The sequence below is a fragment of the Camelina sativa genome, chromosome 14, assembly GCF_000633955.1.
Source record: "Camelina sativa cultivar DH55 chromosome 14, Cs, whole genome shotgun sequence".
NCBI lineage: Eukaryota > Viridiplantae > Streptophyta > Magnoliopsida > Brassicales > Brassicaceae > Camelina > Camelina sativa.
This window is the reverse complement of record NC_025698.1, coordinates 18,530,207-18,546,779: the sequence shown is the minus strand read 5'-3', so window position 1 is coordinate 18,546,779 and position 16,573 is coordinate 18,530,207. Positions and strand designations below refer to the sequence as shown.

The window sequence follows — 16,573 nt, the reverse complement described above, 5'->3', positions numbered from 1 at the left end:
TCCTCATCACAGCGATCTGATCGTCAGGGATGATTGCACCCTTCCCAAGCAGGTATTCCACAGTTTCTTGGACTCCGACAGCCTGGTTGAGCACATCCTCTTTGGGGCGAGCTACCTTCTCCTGTTCGACCAGATAAGCATTCACATTGTCCAACCGGTCTTGGGCCTTTTTCGCCTTCCTTTCCACTTTCGCCTGGCGATCTCTACAAAGACGATTTACTTCCGAGTTTAATTTCGAGTCCAGATCGCAAAGTTCTTCGTGGAGCCTAGCTTTATCCGCCTCGAGAGTCTTCCCATAGGACTCTAAGTCGGCGATCCTCATTTCGGACTGGGCAATAACCACGTCCTTCTCAGCAATGGAAGCTTGAAGTTCCTTTATTTTGATGTCCTTACGCTTGTCAGCCGCTCGCATTTGTTTGAGACATTCTTTCATCTTCTCGAACTCTTCCTTGGAAGATGAGATTGTTTTAACTCGCCTGTCGTACATTTGAGTCATCGAATTGATACAAGCGGCGGTCTGCACATGTAAATGAAGGCTTTAGGGAGTTTAATCATGACGAAATTTTCCGATAAACCCAAGGATAATTAAAATGCTAACCATCAGCAAGGATTCAACATTATCGAGGTACTGTTGCTTGTATTTCAGCTCGTCTGTTTCAGGGAGGATTCGGTGAGAGACCTTTAGATTTCGGAAAAGTTCTCCGGCACCTGCCCGATTCGTGACAAGTGGGTGATCTCCAAAGTAATCGAAGGTGAACTTTTCAGTTCGGTCGTCATCCCTCTCAACACGAAATCGATCAGCAGATTCGAGCCCAGCCTCTTATGCGGATCGTTTACGACTGGTTCGCAAATCTCCAGCAGGGGTTTCATCATTCTTCTTCCCTTTGCCCTTCTTCTTCTTCGTTTTTTCTTTTCCCCTTAGTCAGATTGGGGTTCAGAGTGTTCGGGGATAGTAAGGGTAAGGTTGGGCACGTTGGAGGATGGTGGATTCTCCGTGTTTGGATCTTCGATAACCTGATCCCCAGTCAGAATATCAACATAATGAACTCCACTTCGGGCGCATCGATTTTTTCTTCTTCCTTGGCCTGCCTTTGCTCAGATCCAGCTTCAGTAGAGACATTCACCCGTCGAGATTGGAATAACGTAGCATTAGCTATTGTGTTCCCAGGAACTTGGGACGACTGGCCCAACGAATTGGTGAAACTTGGGAAGTTAGTTCTGGCTTTTCCCATGGCTGTTTCAATTTGGATACAGCTTATTAAATCCCACTCGAGATCCGCCCCCGCAAAGAGTACTTCTCTAACTGGAATAAATCCGGGTGCTAACCTTAAAGCTGTCAATGGACGAACTGCAGAAAACAAAAGGTTAAATCAGGTCAGAAGAAGATGTGCCCAATCCAAAGCAATTAGGAAACAAAGTTCTACCAGAATTGGTATTCCACACTCTCCGCCAGCCACTCAGAGGATCCTCGAACGAATATTTGTCGACCTTGACGAAAAAATATTTCGCTCCCCATTTTTTGAAATTGCTGGTCTTCTTGCTGCGATAGAAATTGTGCGCAAGTTTCATGTTGACCATCCAAGTCCCATCAACTTTTGAAATTTTGAAGTTCGTTAAAGCTTCGAAACATTGAACTCCGACTCGGATACCAGCCTCCACCGCAACAGTCAAGGTAGCCACGAAGTTGCAAACGCTTCCTGGCATGAGCTGGCATATCGCCACTTCTTGTCGATGGGCATACAAAGTGAGTAAAGACGGAAGGGGAAACCAGAGGCGACTCTGAGTGAAGAAATCTTCATAAAGACAAATGTACCCTTCTGGCGGATTCCACGGTCGATGGTGATCTCCAAGGATTATAATAGAGACGCCGCAGTTATTGAGACCGCAATTGTTCAACATCTCTTGCACATATTTGACATCGTTTTGAGTTTTGTTGCCTCCTATTTGACCCCGGTGATCAAGCTTTGGGGAGATATCTTCAGACAAGATTTCTGGATTCGGAGCTCGGCACTCGCCGACATTCAAATCACCAGATGGCAACTCGGGTACGATTGCAAAGCCTCCATCTCGATTCAATTCATTTATGATAGGCGTCAGATGAACAGTAGTCTGGTCTGAATTGAGGGATTGACAAAGTTGCGCCTCACTGTCCGATCTGACGGATCCACTGTTTCGATTTGTGCTCACCAATCTGGGCGACTTGCGAGTTGATCTACGACGAACTAATTGATCGCTTTTGGTATCAGAGGAGGAAACGCGGGTCAAAGTACTGGCCATAGCAGGATCACGGGAGAGTGTGGAAGGATGTCGGAAAAATAAATACGTGACTGCGAAAAGTAAATAAACGAGAGAGAACATAATGAATACCTTGAGGCGTTTGGCGGAAAATAGAGAAATGAAGGCATATATCTTGTATTTATAGGAAGGGTTGGGCGACATTTCTATGCGTAGTCATTATGACCTACTCAACCTATGTGACTCTTCAGCTTTCGAGTGGATTGAAGTGACGCGTCCAACACGTGTCGTGTCAGCAATGGATGGCGAAACGGCGCGGGGATCTGGATGATTAGATTCGATTTTCCTTATAATTTAGATCGGATATTCTCTTCCTATAGTTCGAACATTCGAATTAACTTTCGAGTCAACCGAACTGGGGGGGACTAATTGTTGGTGCGGGAATTGACACCCCCAACATACCAATCTAAACCAACAAGGAAACCGGATACCTAAACCGGGAGTTCGGCTTTGAGATGGATTCAGTCTACGAATGAAGGCCCAACACTTTCAGGAAGCCCAGCTCCAGAATGAAACGCCGACTTTCCAGATCGCCCAGCGGCCGACCTAGCTAGCATCGGGAAATTTTCCTAATCTTGATGCAAATTATTAGGAAAGTAGATATATTTTGTAATCTCAGGCAAAGTATAAATGGAGGGATCTTCCCCATTGTAAATCATCCATCAATTAATACAAAAACTCTAGTTCTTCATTGTTCTTGACCAAACCCTAATTTGTTTTCCAAGAGTTTTCAATTCTCTTTTGCTTGTTAGCTTTGATCCGATTTCTTAAGAGAGATAGCTTTACTGAATTTGTTTCCCCCTTTAAACAAATTCATTGTGTGAAACTCATTTTCTACAATAAGTAAAGTAAATATATACAACATAACATCAATTAATTTAAATGATACTATAATTATCTATTTTGACATCAAATAGTTAAAATTGATTCAGTTTCTATTATATTGTATCACTTTTGAAAAATCGATTTAAAATAAAAATGTAAATCATTTAGATAATTGATGTATTTATTTATGTTTGGTATAAAATCATTTTTTAAAAAGATACAAAATTTACATCATTTAAAACTGATGTTTAAATAAATTCTATTAATATCATTTAAAAATTACATATATATATATATATTAAAAAGAATAAACGTAATTAGAAGATAAATATTGAAAAAGTTGATCGATCAAAAATTATAGCAGATCATCAGCTACAAAGCAAACCTAGCTGTAGTTTTATTTTGTTTTTCCAAAAAAAAAAAGAGAGTTGTATCTTCATTTTCGTTGGATTATTAAGGATCCTTATTCATCATCATCAAGTAAAATATATGATTTATTTTTACAGGAATAATCCATTTAGTAATCAAAGAGAGACGTAATAAACTAAAGAGTAGTTACTTATTTTTATATGTTGATGATAATTGTTTATATTTAATATCCTTTTTTTGTTTGTAAACAAGAAGAAAAAAAAAGTTCTAGTATCCCACATCGGATACTTCTTAAGGTGTGATGAGACAATATCTTCTATAAATACCAGATTAGTTTGCCTATTTCTAATTTAACTGGTTCCATATATTAAGCCTTAAAATCAAATGTTTAATTGAGTTTGTTTTTTTTAATCAAAAGTTAATTTATTTTAAAGATTCTAGTTACGGTTAGCTAAACTTATCCATAAATATTAATTGTAAATAAATGAATATATTAAAAATTTTAAACGATTGAAAGTTATAAATAATTAAATATTACTCAGACAAAATTATTTTTTATATTACTTATTATAATACTGGATTTAACATCAATTTTTAAATGATATGATTATTTTATATTAGTTTTGAGAAATGATTCAAATCTTTTATATCAATTTAGTAAAAATGATGTAAGTCTTATATCATTTTTTGTAACTGATGTAAACAAACATCAATTTTATTAATTGAAGCAAATTTTTATCTCAATCGATGATACAAATTATTTGCATCAACAAAATGTAAATCATTCATTACAGTGATGTAAATTATTTTTGCATCATTTAAACATGATACAAATATATAAAATAAATGATGTAAATCAATCGTTTTTTTGTAGTGGTTATGGTTGACTTACAATTTTGATTTATATCATTTGTAAAATTGTTAACTCAAAATATTATTCAACATCATGGAAATTCTTTTTGTTTACAATAATACAAAAATTTATTCTTTTTGTTTTTATTTAATTCATATATTAATAAAAATAATTTTTACTGTTTTACTTATGTTTAATAATTTTTAATTAGTTATTTTATATTTTCCTAAATTATTATTTTTTATTATCATTTGAAATGAAAATAGGCATAGACCTAAATATGATAAGGTTGTAAATATTATGGCATGTATGTAGTTAATTTTTTAATTTGCAATGTAACAAAAAAGTTTAGTTAACTTTGTGTATATTAAAATTATTTTATTATTTATATATTTTTATTTTTATAAATTTGTGAAATATATTCACTGGTATTTTTAATAATTATAATCAAATAATACATACTGCAACATCTACCACAAAAATGTCACCAATTAGTAATTTTGATAAGATTAATAAATTATATTTTTATATCGATCCATTACATTGCTATTTTTACCCCATAATTTATACTACAAATTACATTGAATTATAATATTCTCTACAACTTAACTTCAATAAATCATGTTACCAATTAGGAGTCTAGAACGGAAAATAAAAGATGACTAGATAATAGGCAGATTAAACACTGTTTTCAAACTTGAAAAAATAATTGTGGTAAATGTCAATTTCGAAACTGGTAGTAGAGATAATTGGAAAGTTTTGAGAATTATTTGGAGAATATTTTAGAAAGTTTTTAAATAATTCATTTCATTATAAAATAAACAAAGGGATATCCAATCTTTTTTCCTACCATTAAAATAAATTAGACAGTCTCCAAGAGATAATAACAATTAAAATGAAAACGACTACACGAGACCAAAATTGGGAAGGAGAAACCACTTGAAGGCAAGTTAAGGTAAGGTGGGGGCGAACCATCATCCCATCGTGGTCTTCAAAACCAGTTGCGGGATTGCTAGAACCGTGGCAATATCTTGGATCAGCAAAATGTCACTTTTACCCTTTATCTTAATTTGTCTCTAACCCGTGAGCTATGTAGTCTCACCAGGGCAAAAAGGTCATTCAAGTCATCGACATCGAGCAAAACCATCAGCTCAAAGCATCTTGTTTTTTTTTTTTTTTGTTGTTCACTTGGGACTTTGCGGCAGTTTTGTCTGTTTCTGTACTGTTATAAAACAACCCGTCGATTCCAATTCTATAAATTCATCTGCAAATATTTACAAACATCAAAGCCAAAAGAAAACAAATATCAAAAAAAGCGAAGCAACAAAAAAAAAAAAAAAGTGTTTAAATCTGAAGATGAGTGCAACGAGCAAGACATGGATGGTGGCTGCGAGCATTGGAGTCGTTGAGGCATTGAAGGATCAATTAGGCGTCTGTCGGTGGAACTACGTTCTCCGTTCTATGAATCATCATCTCCGTAACAACGTCAGACCCATCTCTCACACCACGAGATTCACCTCCTCCTCCTCCTCCTCTTCCGCCGCCGTTACTTCTGTCAGTAATTCGAAACAGGCTGAGGAATCACTCCGGACGGTCATGTACTTGAGTTGTTGGGGTCCCAATTGACGCGTACGGATCGACAAGAGTTTCTTGACATCTCTTGCAAAATTCCAAATCAGGTCACCGAATTCGTCGAAGAAGAATCTGGAGGAGTTTGCATAAGGCTGACTCGATTGGGTCCATTGCCAAGATGGTCTCACAAGGAGTTAAGCGACTCACTTTTGTTTACTGGCTGCAATGTATTACAGTATATAGTATACTCTCTACTTGTAAAGCCTTAAACGGCTCCTTAATCAGTCGATTAATCTAATTTCAAAGATCACAGAATTGATTCATCTTGATTCTAGTTACTTGCTGCAACTACGACACAATTATGAGTTTATGACTAAAATTACGTACTTTGAATCATCACTTTTACCGAGCGGAGACACAATTATCACTCAAAAGTCTTTTGATAAAATTACAAGATTGATCCAATACTGAGAGTGCTTATTAGCTTACATTTCTTTGTTGGCCCGTGTGATGTTTGTCCATTCCTCAGAGGAATTATTCCTCTTAACCTTAGAACTGAGTTTTACTGCATCGTACGAGGGGTTCCATTAACCGCTTGACGTGCCTTTTGTTATACATTTGCCTTGCATAATATAAGAGTCTTTTCATCAGCTAATCAATGCATGGAAGAATTCTTAGGTGCTATCAAAATTATTATCTTTGATTTCCCGACCCGCCACAAATGCGGATTGAGTTTCCTTATTTAGAAACATACAGTAGTACACTCGTTAGTATGATTAGCAGATAGATGATACAGAGTGCTCTGTTTTCAGTTTGGTAATGATTTGAGTCTGGAGACATGCTTGTCACAATTACTGAAGAAGAATAGTGTTAACAGCATGAGGTGCAGCTATGCTCATCAAGCAAGCACAAGATTTTCCATTAATGATGACGCTGTATGTTTCTTATTAACCGAAACACGGAGAAAGGGGAAGTCGCTGTATCTGTAATGATTAATGAATGACAAGCTCAAGTTTACAAATGTTGGTGATCTGCAGTAACTGATGGAGAGAAAAGTTGCAGATACTTTATAAAAATAATCAAATCTGATATGTTCATAGAGTGATAACAACCTTTTTGGTTGGTGATCTGCAGAAACTTAGAGAAACAACATCATGAACTGACAAAACTAATAACACTTGTCATTTGAAGTAGAGAATTACAAATGTTTTACACGGTCCTATTTTTCTTTCTATGTAACGATTTCAACTTTTTCGAATCTGTGTAAGCTAACATTTTTATTGTACAAAGCGGATAACCATCTTCTTGCACTTTTATGAATGCTGTTCTTTACAAAATAATCAAGAAACTCTGTATGTTAAAACCCTTCTTCTCTCATTATATTTTACAACCGCATTGCTCTCGCTGATCCCACTCTTTCCTCAACCTGCAAATTACGCCCATCAGGTTTTGACTAGTCATTATATAGCCAAGTGCAGACACAAGTAATAAAGAAACAGATGCGACTTGTGTTGGTAATTAACATAAATAGTAGCGCTTATTCAACAGACTTTCAGAAGAGTAAATATCTGGCATCAACTGCCACAGAACTAGTTTATATCGACTAAAGGAGCCGACAATAAATGATCTTTTCAGTCATACCGTTTCTTCTGTAGTATCTTTTGACTTGTTCTCGCTGAGGTAACGCTCAAAAGCTCCGTCTCCTCTGAGTACTTTTGCTGTGCATCCACGAGAAGCCTCTGAGCCTGTTGATTCCTCATCTACAATAACCGCGTCGATTCTTTCATCTCCTTTTTTATCATCTGGAATCTGAGAAAAATATGAAATAAGAAGTGTGAAGGCAAGAGTCATTTAGTAGCTAAACAATATTCGCCGTAGCTGAAGTACCTCAAACATGGCTTCAGTAAGAATGCTTTCAAGTAAGGCTCTTAGTCCCCTCGCACCTGTATTCTTCACCATCGCTTGCTTGGAAATTATCTCAAGCGCTTTCTCAGTAAAATGCAGCTTTACCTGAAAAAAATTGAACCAGATCATCCAGTCAGGAACCAAAAGGTCAAGTTTAAAACTTAAAACTAGATACTTTTTGCATGCAAGTCTTGGTAAGTGTATATTTCCAGGGAACGTACGTTGTTCATACTAAATAGTTTTTTGTACTGTTTCCCAAGAGCATTTTTGGGTTCTACTAGCACCTGTAGAGAAAAAGGAAAGGAAATATTAGCTACACTTAAATATGAGAAGGGCAAAAAAAAAATCAAGGCCTCAGAAAATGGCAACCACTATCTCACTTTGATATCAGTAGGTGTAATGGAGCAGCAACATGAGCAATCAAAGAAATGCACTAAAAGCTACAGGATCAAATAAGCTATGAAAATTTTGAAATTACCCGAATGAGCTGGTCTTCTGTTAGAGCTGACAAACTAACTAATATGGGAAAGCGTCCTACAAACTCTGGTATAAGGCCATATGCTGTCAGATCGGCACTCTCAACCTGAAATGCAGCCGGCATTCCAAAACTAAAGCTCTTTCCAGGAATGAGAAGTGCCTTAAATAGGGAAACAGATGCTCAAGAACTTTTTAAAGTAATTACCGATTCTAGCAAAGATGACGTTAATGCACCACTGGTCACTCCACTGGTAGCCATATTCGCACGAACAGGAGCTCCAAAACCAATTGATGAGTCTTGTCGTCTGGCATAACAATTGAGATGCTGATCAAAGTCAAAACATAACCACCAATGTATGTTCAACAAAAAGGAAGCATAATGAATTACCTATCCACAATGGTCTTCTCAAGGTCAACAAATGCTCCTCCACAGATAAAGAGAATATCTTTTGTGTCTATCTGTACATCATAGCATAGTCCAGTAATATCAATGGAATGATATGAACAAACAACACCTTTAGATGCGTAATAAAACTAAACAATTATAATTCAATGATAAAGTAACCAGTTCTAAACCTGTATATGGTCACCCCGTGGATGCTTCCTTGCTCCCTTTCCTGGAACATTTACGGTCTGGAAAAAAAGAGAGAGAAGAAGATCCAATGATCAGAAGAAGCAAAGCTTGAATCCAGAACAATTCTCTTCTGGAGAAAGAGCCTCAGAATGCTAACACATATGTCTACATTTTTTTTTTTGGTAAGAACACATATGTCTACATGGATTAGTAATTTATGTGATGTCGCGTTCATTAATGTCTTATTAATAACTTTTAGTCTCTCCTGTGGTATATTGCAAAGACCTTTTAATGAGGATCAATTCTAGAGACTTCACTATAACTCACTATGCAAGTGCCTCATGTCAAGTGAAGAATGATTCCAGTAGATGCATCAAAGTGTAAGAAAGCAATCAACTTACAGTGCCTTCTAGTAATTTCAAAAGTGCCTGTTGGACACCTTCACCAGAAACATCCCGGCTAATGTTTAAACTCTCAGCCTGCAATAGAGACAATCCACGAAGCGTAAAGCCCAATTATTTTTTTTCTTATTGAGTTCAGGAGTTATCATGTCATGCATACTGACCTTCTTCGTTATCTTATCAACTTCATCAATGTAGACTATTCCCTGCTGTGCTGCTTGCACATTGAACTCAGCGACCTACAAGTCATAAGGGAATCTTCTGAAATGCAACAAGATGGAAAGTGTTCTGGGAATATTAACCTCGACTTAGTCAGAAGTGGTACCGTTAATAGCTTATGAAGGATTGATTCAACATCGTCACCAACATAACCAGCCTGTAAAGACACCATACAACAACATATGAAATCATAATTCCAGGAGCTACACCTAATATGTTTAATGTGGATTCCAAAAAGCCACTGAAAGAATCAAGAATTTACCTGAGTCAGTGTAGTTGCATCAGCAATGACAAAAGGAACATTTACAAGCCGAGCTAAAGTCTTTGCAAGTAATGTCTTCCCTATTGTTCAAGAATCAAATAGACAATTATGTCAGAGTCAGCAAGGAGAGTGCATATGAGAAGTAAAGAATATAATATGATCGCAAACACACAAGTTCATACCAGAGCCAGTAGGCCCCATCAAGAGAACATTGCTCTTATCTAATTCTACATTATCGTCATCATCAATTGGTTGTGCTGCTGACCTAGTATTCAAGGTCCACAACGTCAGCTTCCAACACAAACCCTTATACACACAATAAACCATAACAGACTGAACGGTGTAATTCGTCCGATCATGTAACTAAGCCAGGTGAATCAACAACAATGGATGAGAAAGAACCAACCCTTTCTTCATAGAGGTATGATATATTCTCTTGTAATGGTTATAAACAGCGACAGAGAGCACCTACGATCAAAGTCAAAACCACCATGTCGTAAGTACTAAGTAACAAAACTGATGGCAGAACATGATCAGTGTATATTCAATGTTTAAGTGAAAAACAAGAACCTTTTTGGCACGGCTTTGGCCAATGACAAACTTGTCAAGCCATTTACAAATCTCCTTTGGAGTAGGAAAGTCTCTGCCTAAACTAGCTCCACCCCATCGACTAACGTCATTAGCTGGATCGGGTAAAGGAGAAGGATCCATTTTGACGGCACCGTTAGTGGCTGGAGCAATGTTGTTAGGAGGAGAAGCGTTCAAAGGATGAGGAGGATGAGGAGGAGGAGGAGACCAATCTTCAGGTGGCTCAGCACCGTAAGATCTGAGTGTATCCCAAAATGAAGATCTAAGTTTGTTTCTGTAATTGAATCCTTGATTTGGATCCTTTGAATGCTGTTGTTGTTTCCTAGTTGATTTGGAAGTAGTAGTGGTAGTATTGTTCGTGGTTGGTGATTGAACACGACCGATCTCAATGAAGGTACCTTGAAGAGGAGAGACACCACGAGGGTTGAATCCATAAGCAGTTTTACAAGTCGGACAGAAATTAACAGACTGGAAACTGGTTTTACTATCTTCGTCGCCGTCGCCGGAGGAGGAATCAGATTCATCAGGGCGTTGAAGAAGACTAGAAGAAGGGAACTGACGGTTGGAGAAGAGAAGATCCATTTGCTTAGAGCAACGTGGACAATTCGGCTCTGCTCTCAACTTCCGTCGTGTCACAGGTACCGGAAAATCATCTCCTTCTCCTCCTCCGCCACCTTGTTCCGATTTGAATCGTTCTTGAATACGGCGACGAGGCGATGATGATCCCAATTCAAGAGAATGAAGACGCGTTTGTAGAGGTGAAACAGAACGAGCATGTAAAGCTAGAGACTTTAGATTCCTCCATCTCCAAATTCCAGACATTTGAATTGATTTGATAACAACAACAAAAAACAAAGATGTGTATGTATAACCGTATGTGTCAAACAGACAAAACAGAATCAGCAACGCAAAAACCCAGACACGAGATCGGAATCAAAGAGATATGTCTTGTCTGCATCAGCTTCAATGATGTTTTTTTTTGTGTGTGTGTGTGTCGTATATATATATATATATACGTTATTGTAATCTGTCTGAAGAATTTAATGAAGAAGCGTTAGGTTAGAGATTAGAGATCGAAGTGGGGAGACCTTTTTAAATCCATCAATTTGGAGAAGAGACGATAAAAACGGAGAAAAGTGAAGACGAAAGAGAAAACGATAGACTCGGAGAGAAAAAAGACGAAGCACACACATCTATCTCATCTCTCCCTCTCTCTCTCTTCACGTTTGGTGGAAGTGCGTGCACATGGGGACACGTGTAACACAATTCTCTTACTACCTCCACGCGCCGTCGTCGTCACATATGGCGGAGCAATTACTGAATCAATTCGTCTCCGCCGCGATCTCAAAGTCGACGCATTTTAATCATTTGAAGCAAGTTCAGAACTTTCTGATAGTTTCGGGACTAAAGGATTCACCTTTCCTCTGTTTCAAGCTTCTTCGTTTTTGTACTCTTCGTCTCTGTAACCTCTCTTACGCTCGTTTTATCTTTGATCGTTTCTCTTACCCCAATACGCATCTCTACGCCGCCGTTTTAACTGCTTACTCTTCTTCTCTCCCACTTCATGCATACTCAGCTTTCTCCTTCTTTCGTCTTATGGTTAGTCATTCTTATCCTCGTCCTAATCACTTCATCTACCCACTTGTTCTTAAGTCTACTCCACATCTCTCCTCTGCTTTTTCAACTCCTTTGGTGCATACCCACTTGTTTAAATCCGGGTTTCATCTCTATGTCGTTGTTCAAACTGCTCTTCTTCACTCCTACGCTTCCTCTGTTTCTCACATTCCTCTTGCAAGACAACTGTTCGACGAAATGTCTGAGAGAAACGTTGTTTCCTGGACTGCTATGCTTTCTGGGTATGCTAGGTCTGGTGATATCTCCAATGCTGTTGCTCTCTTTGAAGATATGCCTGACCGTGAAGTTCCTTCTTGGAACGCTATTCTTGCTGCTTGTTCTCAGAATGGTCTTTTCGTTGAAGCTATTTCTCTATTTGGACGGATGATCAATGAGCCTCATATTCGTCCTAATGAGGTAACTTTAGTTTGTGTCCTCTCCGCTTGTGCTCAAACTGGTACGCTTCAGCTGGCTAGAGGGATTCATGCTTTCGCATACCGTCGTGATCTTTCCTCTGATGTGTTTGTTTCGAATTCTTTGGTCGATTTGTATGGAAAATGTGGTCACTTGGAGGAAGCAAGCTCTGTTTTTAAGATGAGTTCAAAGAAAAGTTTAACAGCTTGGAATTCTATGATCAATTGCTTTGCCCTCCATGGTAGAGGCGAAGAAGCTATAGCAGTGTTTGAAGAAATGATAGAGTTGAACAGTAATGGTATCAAACCAGATCACATTACTTTTATTGGTCTTCTCAACGCATGTACTCATGGGGGTTTGGTTTCAAGAGGCCGTGCTTATTTCGATCTCATGACAAAAAGATTCGGTATTGAGCCACGGATTGAGCACTATGGCTGCCTAATAGATCTTCTAGGCAGGGCTGGTCAGTTCGAAGAAGCATTGGAAGCTATCTCCACAATGAAGATGAAAGCAGATGAGGCAATTTGGGGATCTTTGCTCAACGCTTGTAAGAAATATGGCCATTTGGATTTGGCTGAAGTTGCTTTGAAAAATCTGGTTGCTCTGAATCCTAACAATGGAGGTTACATTGCTATGATGGCGAATTTATATGGAGAGATGGGTAAATGGGAAGAGGCACGCGAAGCTAGAAAGAGGATCAAGCACCAAAATGCTTATAAAACCCCAGGTTGTAGTTGGATTGAGATCGATGAAGAGGTCCATCAGTTCTATTCTCTTGACAAATCGCATCCAAAGAATATAGAGATATATATGATGCTTGACAGCCTCATCTCTTTCTGATTCTCCATTTGACTTGACAAAGCTGCACTCTACTTTCTAAAAAAACCTTCCTGCAAAAAAATTTGATTTGCACTGGATATATGGCTTCACAGAAACTGCAGAAGCTAGATACTTTGTCTCTGATACACAAAAGCTGGTACGGTAATGTTATGTACTTTTTGGCTATGGTATAAGAAGAGGAACTATTAGGGTGATATTCCAGTAGAAACTATGTTGCTTGTTAAGAAAGTAAGTCTTTGAGTTTCACTCTCACTTATTTAGTTGAAATGAAGCTAATTTTTATGTGCTTCCAGCGATGATTTAATAGTTAACTCCCCAATTTGCCTGTTCCTTTTTATTTTCCAGGTCCATGGAAGATTAAACTTGGCGAGAGGGGAAATCTCTTATATACTATGCATCGGTACTTGTTAGTTATGATCTTTACGCTTTCTAACATTTTCTTGTGTAAGATAAAGAAGTGTTATATAATTTATTAGCGTTTTCGATTACACAGATTTTACAGACATCAAACACAATCCTGGATTCAACCAGAGTTCTTTTTGTGACTAAGCAGAACTGAGTTTGCCAGTTTGGTCCTCTTGGAACGCAATGTCAACAACCCTTGGACCCTTAACTTTGTCTGGGGAAAGCTTGTTGATGGTAATGGTGAGTACTCCGTTATCAAGCTTGGCTTTGACGGAGTCCAAATCAACATTATCAGGCATCCTAAACTGTCTCCAGAACTTGCCATGTGACCTCTCCACTCTATGCCAATGATCTCCTTCTTTCTCCTCCTCTCTTTTCCTCTCACCGCTTACTCGCACAACTCGTTTCTCCTCCACTTCTATCTTCACCTCATCCTTCTTCATTCCTGGTACATCGAGCCTGATCACATGCTCTTCTGGTGTTTCTTTCCAGTCTACTCGTACAGGAGACAGAGCCACGCTCTGATCCCTCTCAATACCTAATGGGATTTGCTCCAAGACTCTGAAAGGATCAGGAAACCGATCTCGCCAGAGATCAGCTAGTAGACTTCCCGGAGTGTCGAATGCAGATGGCAAGGACCCTTCAGTTGTTTTGATCTTTCCGAGGAACAGATTTAAAAAGAAAAGACTTAACATAGGAAGATAGATTTGCTTCATGTTTTGGTTAGAGCTTTCTTTTCTTGTAGATTGGGTAAATGGAGAGTGGTGACAAATGGTTATTACTTCTAGACTTCTAGTGATGACCTTGATGTTTGTTCTCTTCTCTATGAAGGTTAATGGTGCAAGTCTGTGGTCAATATATAGATGCGTCTTATGAAGTGAATAATGCTGCAGATTCTCGAACACTCTTGCGTCTTTATTTGTTATCCTTTTGTATTTACTGAATTATTGACCGAGAAATTGAGAATGTTCTACTCAGAAGCTTGGTGGTTTAAGACTTCAAGGGTCTTCTTTTCTGTAATGTTCCGGACACTTCTGTCAGTATATATAGTGAAGTCCTTAATGCATATAATTAGTATTTTGTAAAAGACCCAAGATATAGGCCCATGATGGGAAGCATGCTCCATTTTTGGAGTTTTTAGGTATGCTTCATTGCCTATTCTTTACTCTATTGTCTTATTCTGCATTGCGTGGTCCAAAAGACTCCAAAGTTCAAACTATACATTACTCAGAAAAAACAAAACGGTATTGATAAGTTTTCTGATTCTTAAATGTACCATATCAAGTATCAACTATACAGCGGGAAAATTACACTTCAGAATCAGAAGACTTAACAATACAAGTTTGAAGTGTACTACTTATCCTTTCTTTTGCTCTTTTAACTTGTAACACTGAAAATATATGTTGAACCAAATCGGGATATGCACAAAATTATCATATAAAATCTGGAGAACCCATGTATATGTTGCTATAATGTAAATTGACAACAATAGTATTATATAATTGTTTCTCTAATTGGAACACGAATAAAAGACACAATCTCTCTGATCAGTGACCTCTACCTGACTTCTGCAACTTTCTTGTACTCCCTGTTGAAGCTTGCTCTTTTTGCTTGTCTGTTTCTTCACCATCTTCATTGTCAAAAACAACCCAAACCATACTGATTTTGGTCTCAGCTGGAAATAAGAAAAGACTGGTTGATGAAAAATCCGTGAAATGGTTTTCTTGTTTTCGTTCATTGCAGGTGACTGGATCACTTAGGTTGGTGGAGACAGAGAAATTTCTTTTGCCTCCATAGCTTGAGCATTCCTCTAGTGCTACGATATGATCCATTGTAATGGCTTGCACAGATGGGTAATCCAAGCTTTTCAAACCGGGGAATCCTCTACACTTTTCATATAGTAAGCGGAGATCTTGAATCTGCTGAGAAGCTTTCTTCAACATTCCGCAAGCTAAATCTCTTGCGGGTCTTGAGAGATCAAAGAGCATGTTAACCAGTGCGGCTATCCCATCGGAATACGTCATGTAGACTTGGAAACTCTCTTTCAAGATGTTGCCTGTAGCTGCTTGAACCAGGTTATCTATAGGCCAGGCATAATGAACCGGTGAACACTTCAACACCTGTGCAATGAACTCCTGGCACTTCGGTAAGATGTGGAACACCAGATCCATGGACTTCTCTTTGTAACGACTAAATTTTGTACCACCAGACATAACAGGTTCGAGCTTACCAGCTTGGTTGATGATCCATCCAACTCTTTCTTGGAGATAAGCTACATAGTTCTGCAGAAAAACAAAGGATGGAGGATCTGAGCTCATCATGAACCAGCAGCAACCTATTTGGAGATGACCAGAGGTGTGTGCAATATGCAATTGCTGCTCGATACTTCGACTGCTACCACGCAAGAGACGGTGGAAAAGTAACAGAGTTTTACCGGCGACTAAGCAATCTCTTGTCTTAGCTAGACGGCGTGAGACCTGCTCAGCAAGAAAAGGAATGGAGCCCGGGGTGTTAGAGACAAGAAAGAGTATCTCGTGCATGGTTTTGTCATCAACAGGACAATCATCATGGCTGGTGGCTCGAACCACTGCCACTTCAATGTCAAAAAACGCTTTTTCATTGTAGTTTTGTACAATAGCTCTGCCAATAGATGCATGATCCTTGGCGAGGCCAAGAACTTGCCGAAGCTTGGAAGATAAATCAAGCCTCATTGATATCTACGGACTAAAATGATACTATTGGATGTTGCAAGTCTTATTAGAACTGTTTCTGTAGTGAAGTCTATATATATACATGATTCTACGATTAGACAGGAGAGACAAGAGGAGAAAGTTGCCAATAAAAGAAATAAATACCCCAAGAAATAGTGGTGAGGAATCAGATCTTTTCTTTCAACTTAAAGTAAGGAATTATCCTTGCAAATATTATTAAACAGGGCTTAGGTCTCATGAAAGTCAAAC

General features: G+C 38.2%; 6 protein-coding genes across 8 annotated transcripts in view; 2 read left to right on the top strand and 4 right to left on the bottom strand.

Annotated features, from left to right (window-relative positions):
• Positions 5,614 to 6,248, top strand: LOC109128774. Its single transcript, XM_019235724.1, has one exon. It carries the CDS (start codon positions 5,699 to 5,701, stop codon positions 5,966 to 5,968), a length of 270 nt encoding a protein of 89 aa, XP_019091269.1. The 5' UTR covers positions 5,614 to 5,698; the 3' UTR covers positions 5,969 to 6,248.
• On the bottom strand, positions 7,070 to 11,519 carry LOC104741928 (CLP protease regulatory subunit CLPX3, mitochondrial). Of its 2 annotated transcripts, XM_010462861.2 has the most exons (15): positions 10,323 to 11,516; positions 10,159 to 10,220; positions 9,935 to 10,017; positions 9,753 to 9,832; positions 9,597 to 9,647; positions 9,436 to 9,510; positions 9,272 to 9,349; positions 8,873 to 8,929; positions 8,685 to 8,755; positions 8,502 to 8,601; positions 8,298 to 8,402; positions 8,041 to 8,103; positions 7,802 to 7,924; positions 7,556 to 7,723; positions 7,070 to 7,340 (listed from the first exon to the last, which is right to left on the bottom strand). In XM_010462861.2, the coding sequence occupies exons 1-15, from the start codon at positions 11,160 to 11,162 to the stop codon at positions 7,299 to 7,301; spliced, it is 1,998 nt and encodes a 665-aa protein (XP_010461163.1). In that variant the 5' UTR covers positions 11,163 to 11,516; the 3' UTR covers positions 7,070 to 7,298. The 2 variants fall into 2 exon arrangements, with proteins under 2 accessions (XP_010461163.1, XP_010461164.1); XM_010462862.2 differs by lacking the exon at positions 8,041 to 8,103 and having other exon boundaries at positions 10,323 to 11,519.
• On the top strand, positions 11,561 to 13,794 carry LOC104741925 (pentatricopeptide repeat-containing protein At1g33350-like). Of its 2 annotated transcripts, none has more exons than XM_010462857.2 (3): positions 11,561 to 13,436; positions 13,554 to 13,608; positions 13,702 to 13,794. In XM_010462857.2, the coding sequence occupies exon 1, from the start codon at positions 11,586 to 11,588 to the stop codon at positions 13,206 to 13,208; it is 1,623 nt and encodes a 540-aa protein (XP_010461159.1). In that variant the 5' UTR covers positions 11,561 to 11,585; the 3' UTR covers positions 13,209 to 13,436; positions 13,554 to 13,608; positions 13,702 to 13,794. The 2 variants fall into 2 exon arrangements, with proteins under 2 accessions (XP_010461159.1, XP_010461160.1); XM_010462858.2 differs by having other exon boundaries at positions 13,554 to 13,614; positions 13,702 to 13,789.
• On the bottom strand, positions 13,654 to 14,434 carry LOC104741927 (22.0 kDa heat shock protein-like). Its single transcript, XM_010462860.1, has one exon. It carries the CDS (start codon positions 14,327 to 14,329, stop codon positions 13,754 to 13,756), a length of 576 nt encoding a protein of 191 aa, XP_010461162.1. The 5' UTR covers positions 14,330 to 14,434; the 3' UTR covers positions 13,654 to 13,753.
• Positions 14,547 to 16,547, bottom strand: LOC104741924 (putative clathrin assembly protein At1g33340). Its single transcript, XM_010462856.2, has 2 exons — positions 15,175 to 16,547; positions 14,547 to 14,627 (listed from the first exon to the last, which is right to left on the bottom strand). The coding sequence occupies exons 1-2, from the start codon at positions 16,322 to 16,324 to the stop codon at positions 14,584 to 14,586; spliced, it is 1,194 nt and encodes a 397-aa protein (XP_010461158.1). The 5' UTR covers positions 16,325 to 16,547; the 3' UTR covers positions 14,547 to 14,583.
• LOC109128698 (putative clathrin assembly protein At1g33340) overlaps positions 16,523 to 16,573 on the bottom strand; it is a 7,944-nt gene continuing 7,893 nt past the window's right edge. Inside the window, exon 2 of the mRNA XM_019235542.1 lies at positions 16,523 to 16,527. Coding sequence (XP_019091087.1) covers positions 16,523 to 16,527 — 5 coding nt within the window. The remainder of the gene's footprint in view (positions 16,528 to 16,573) is intronic.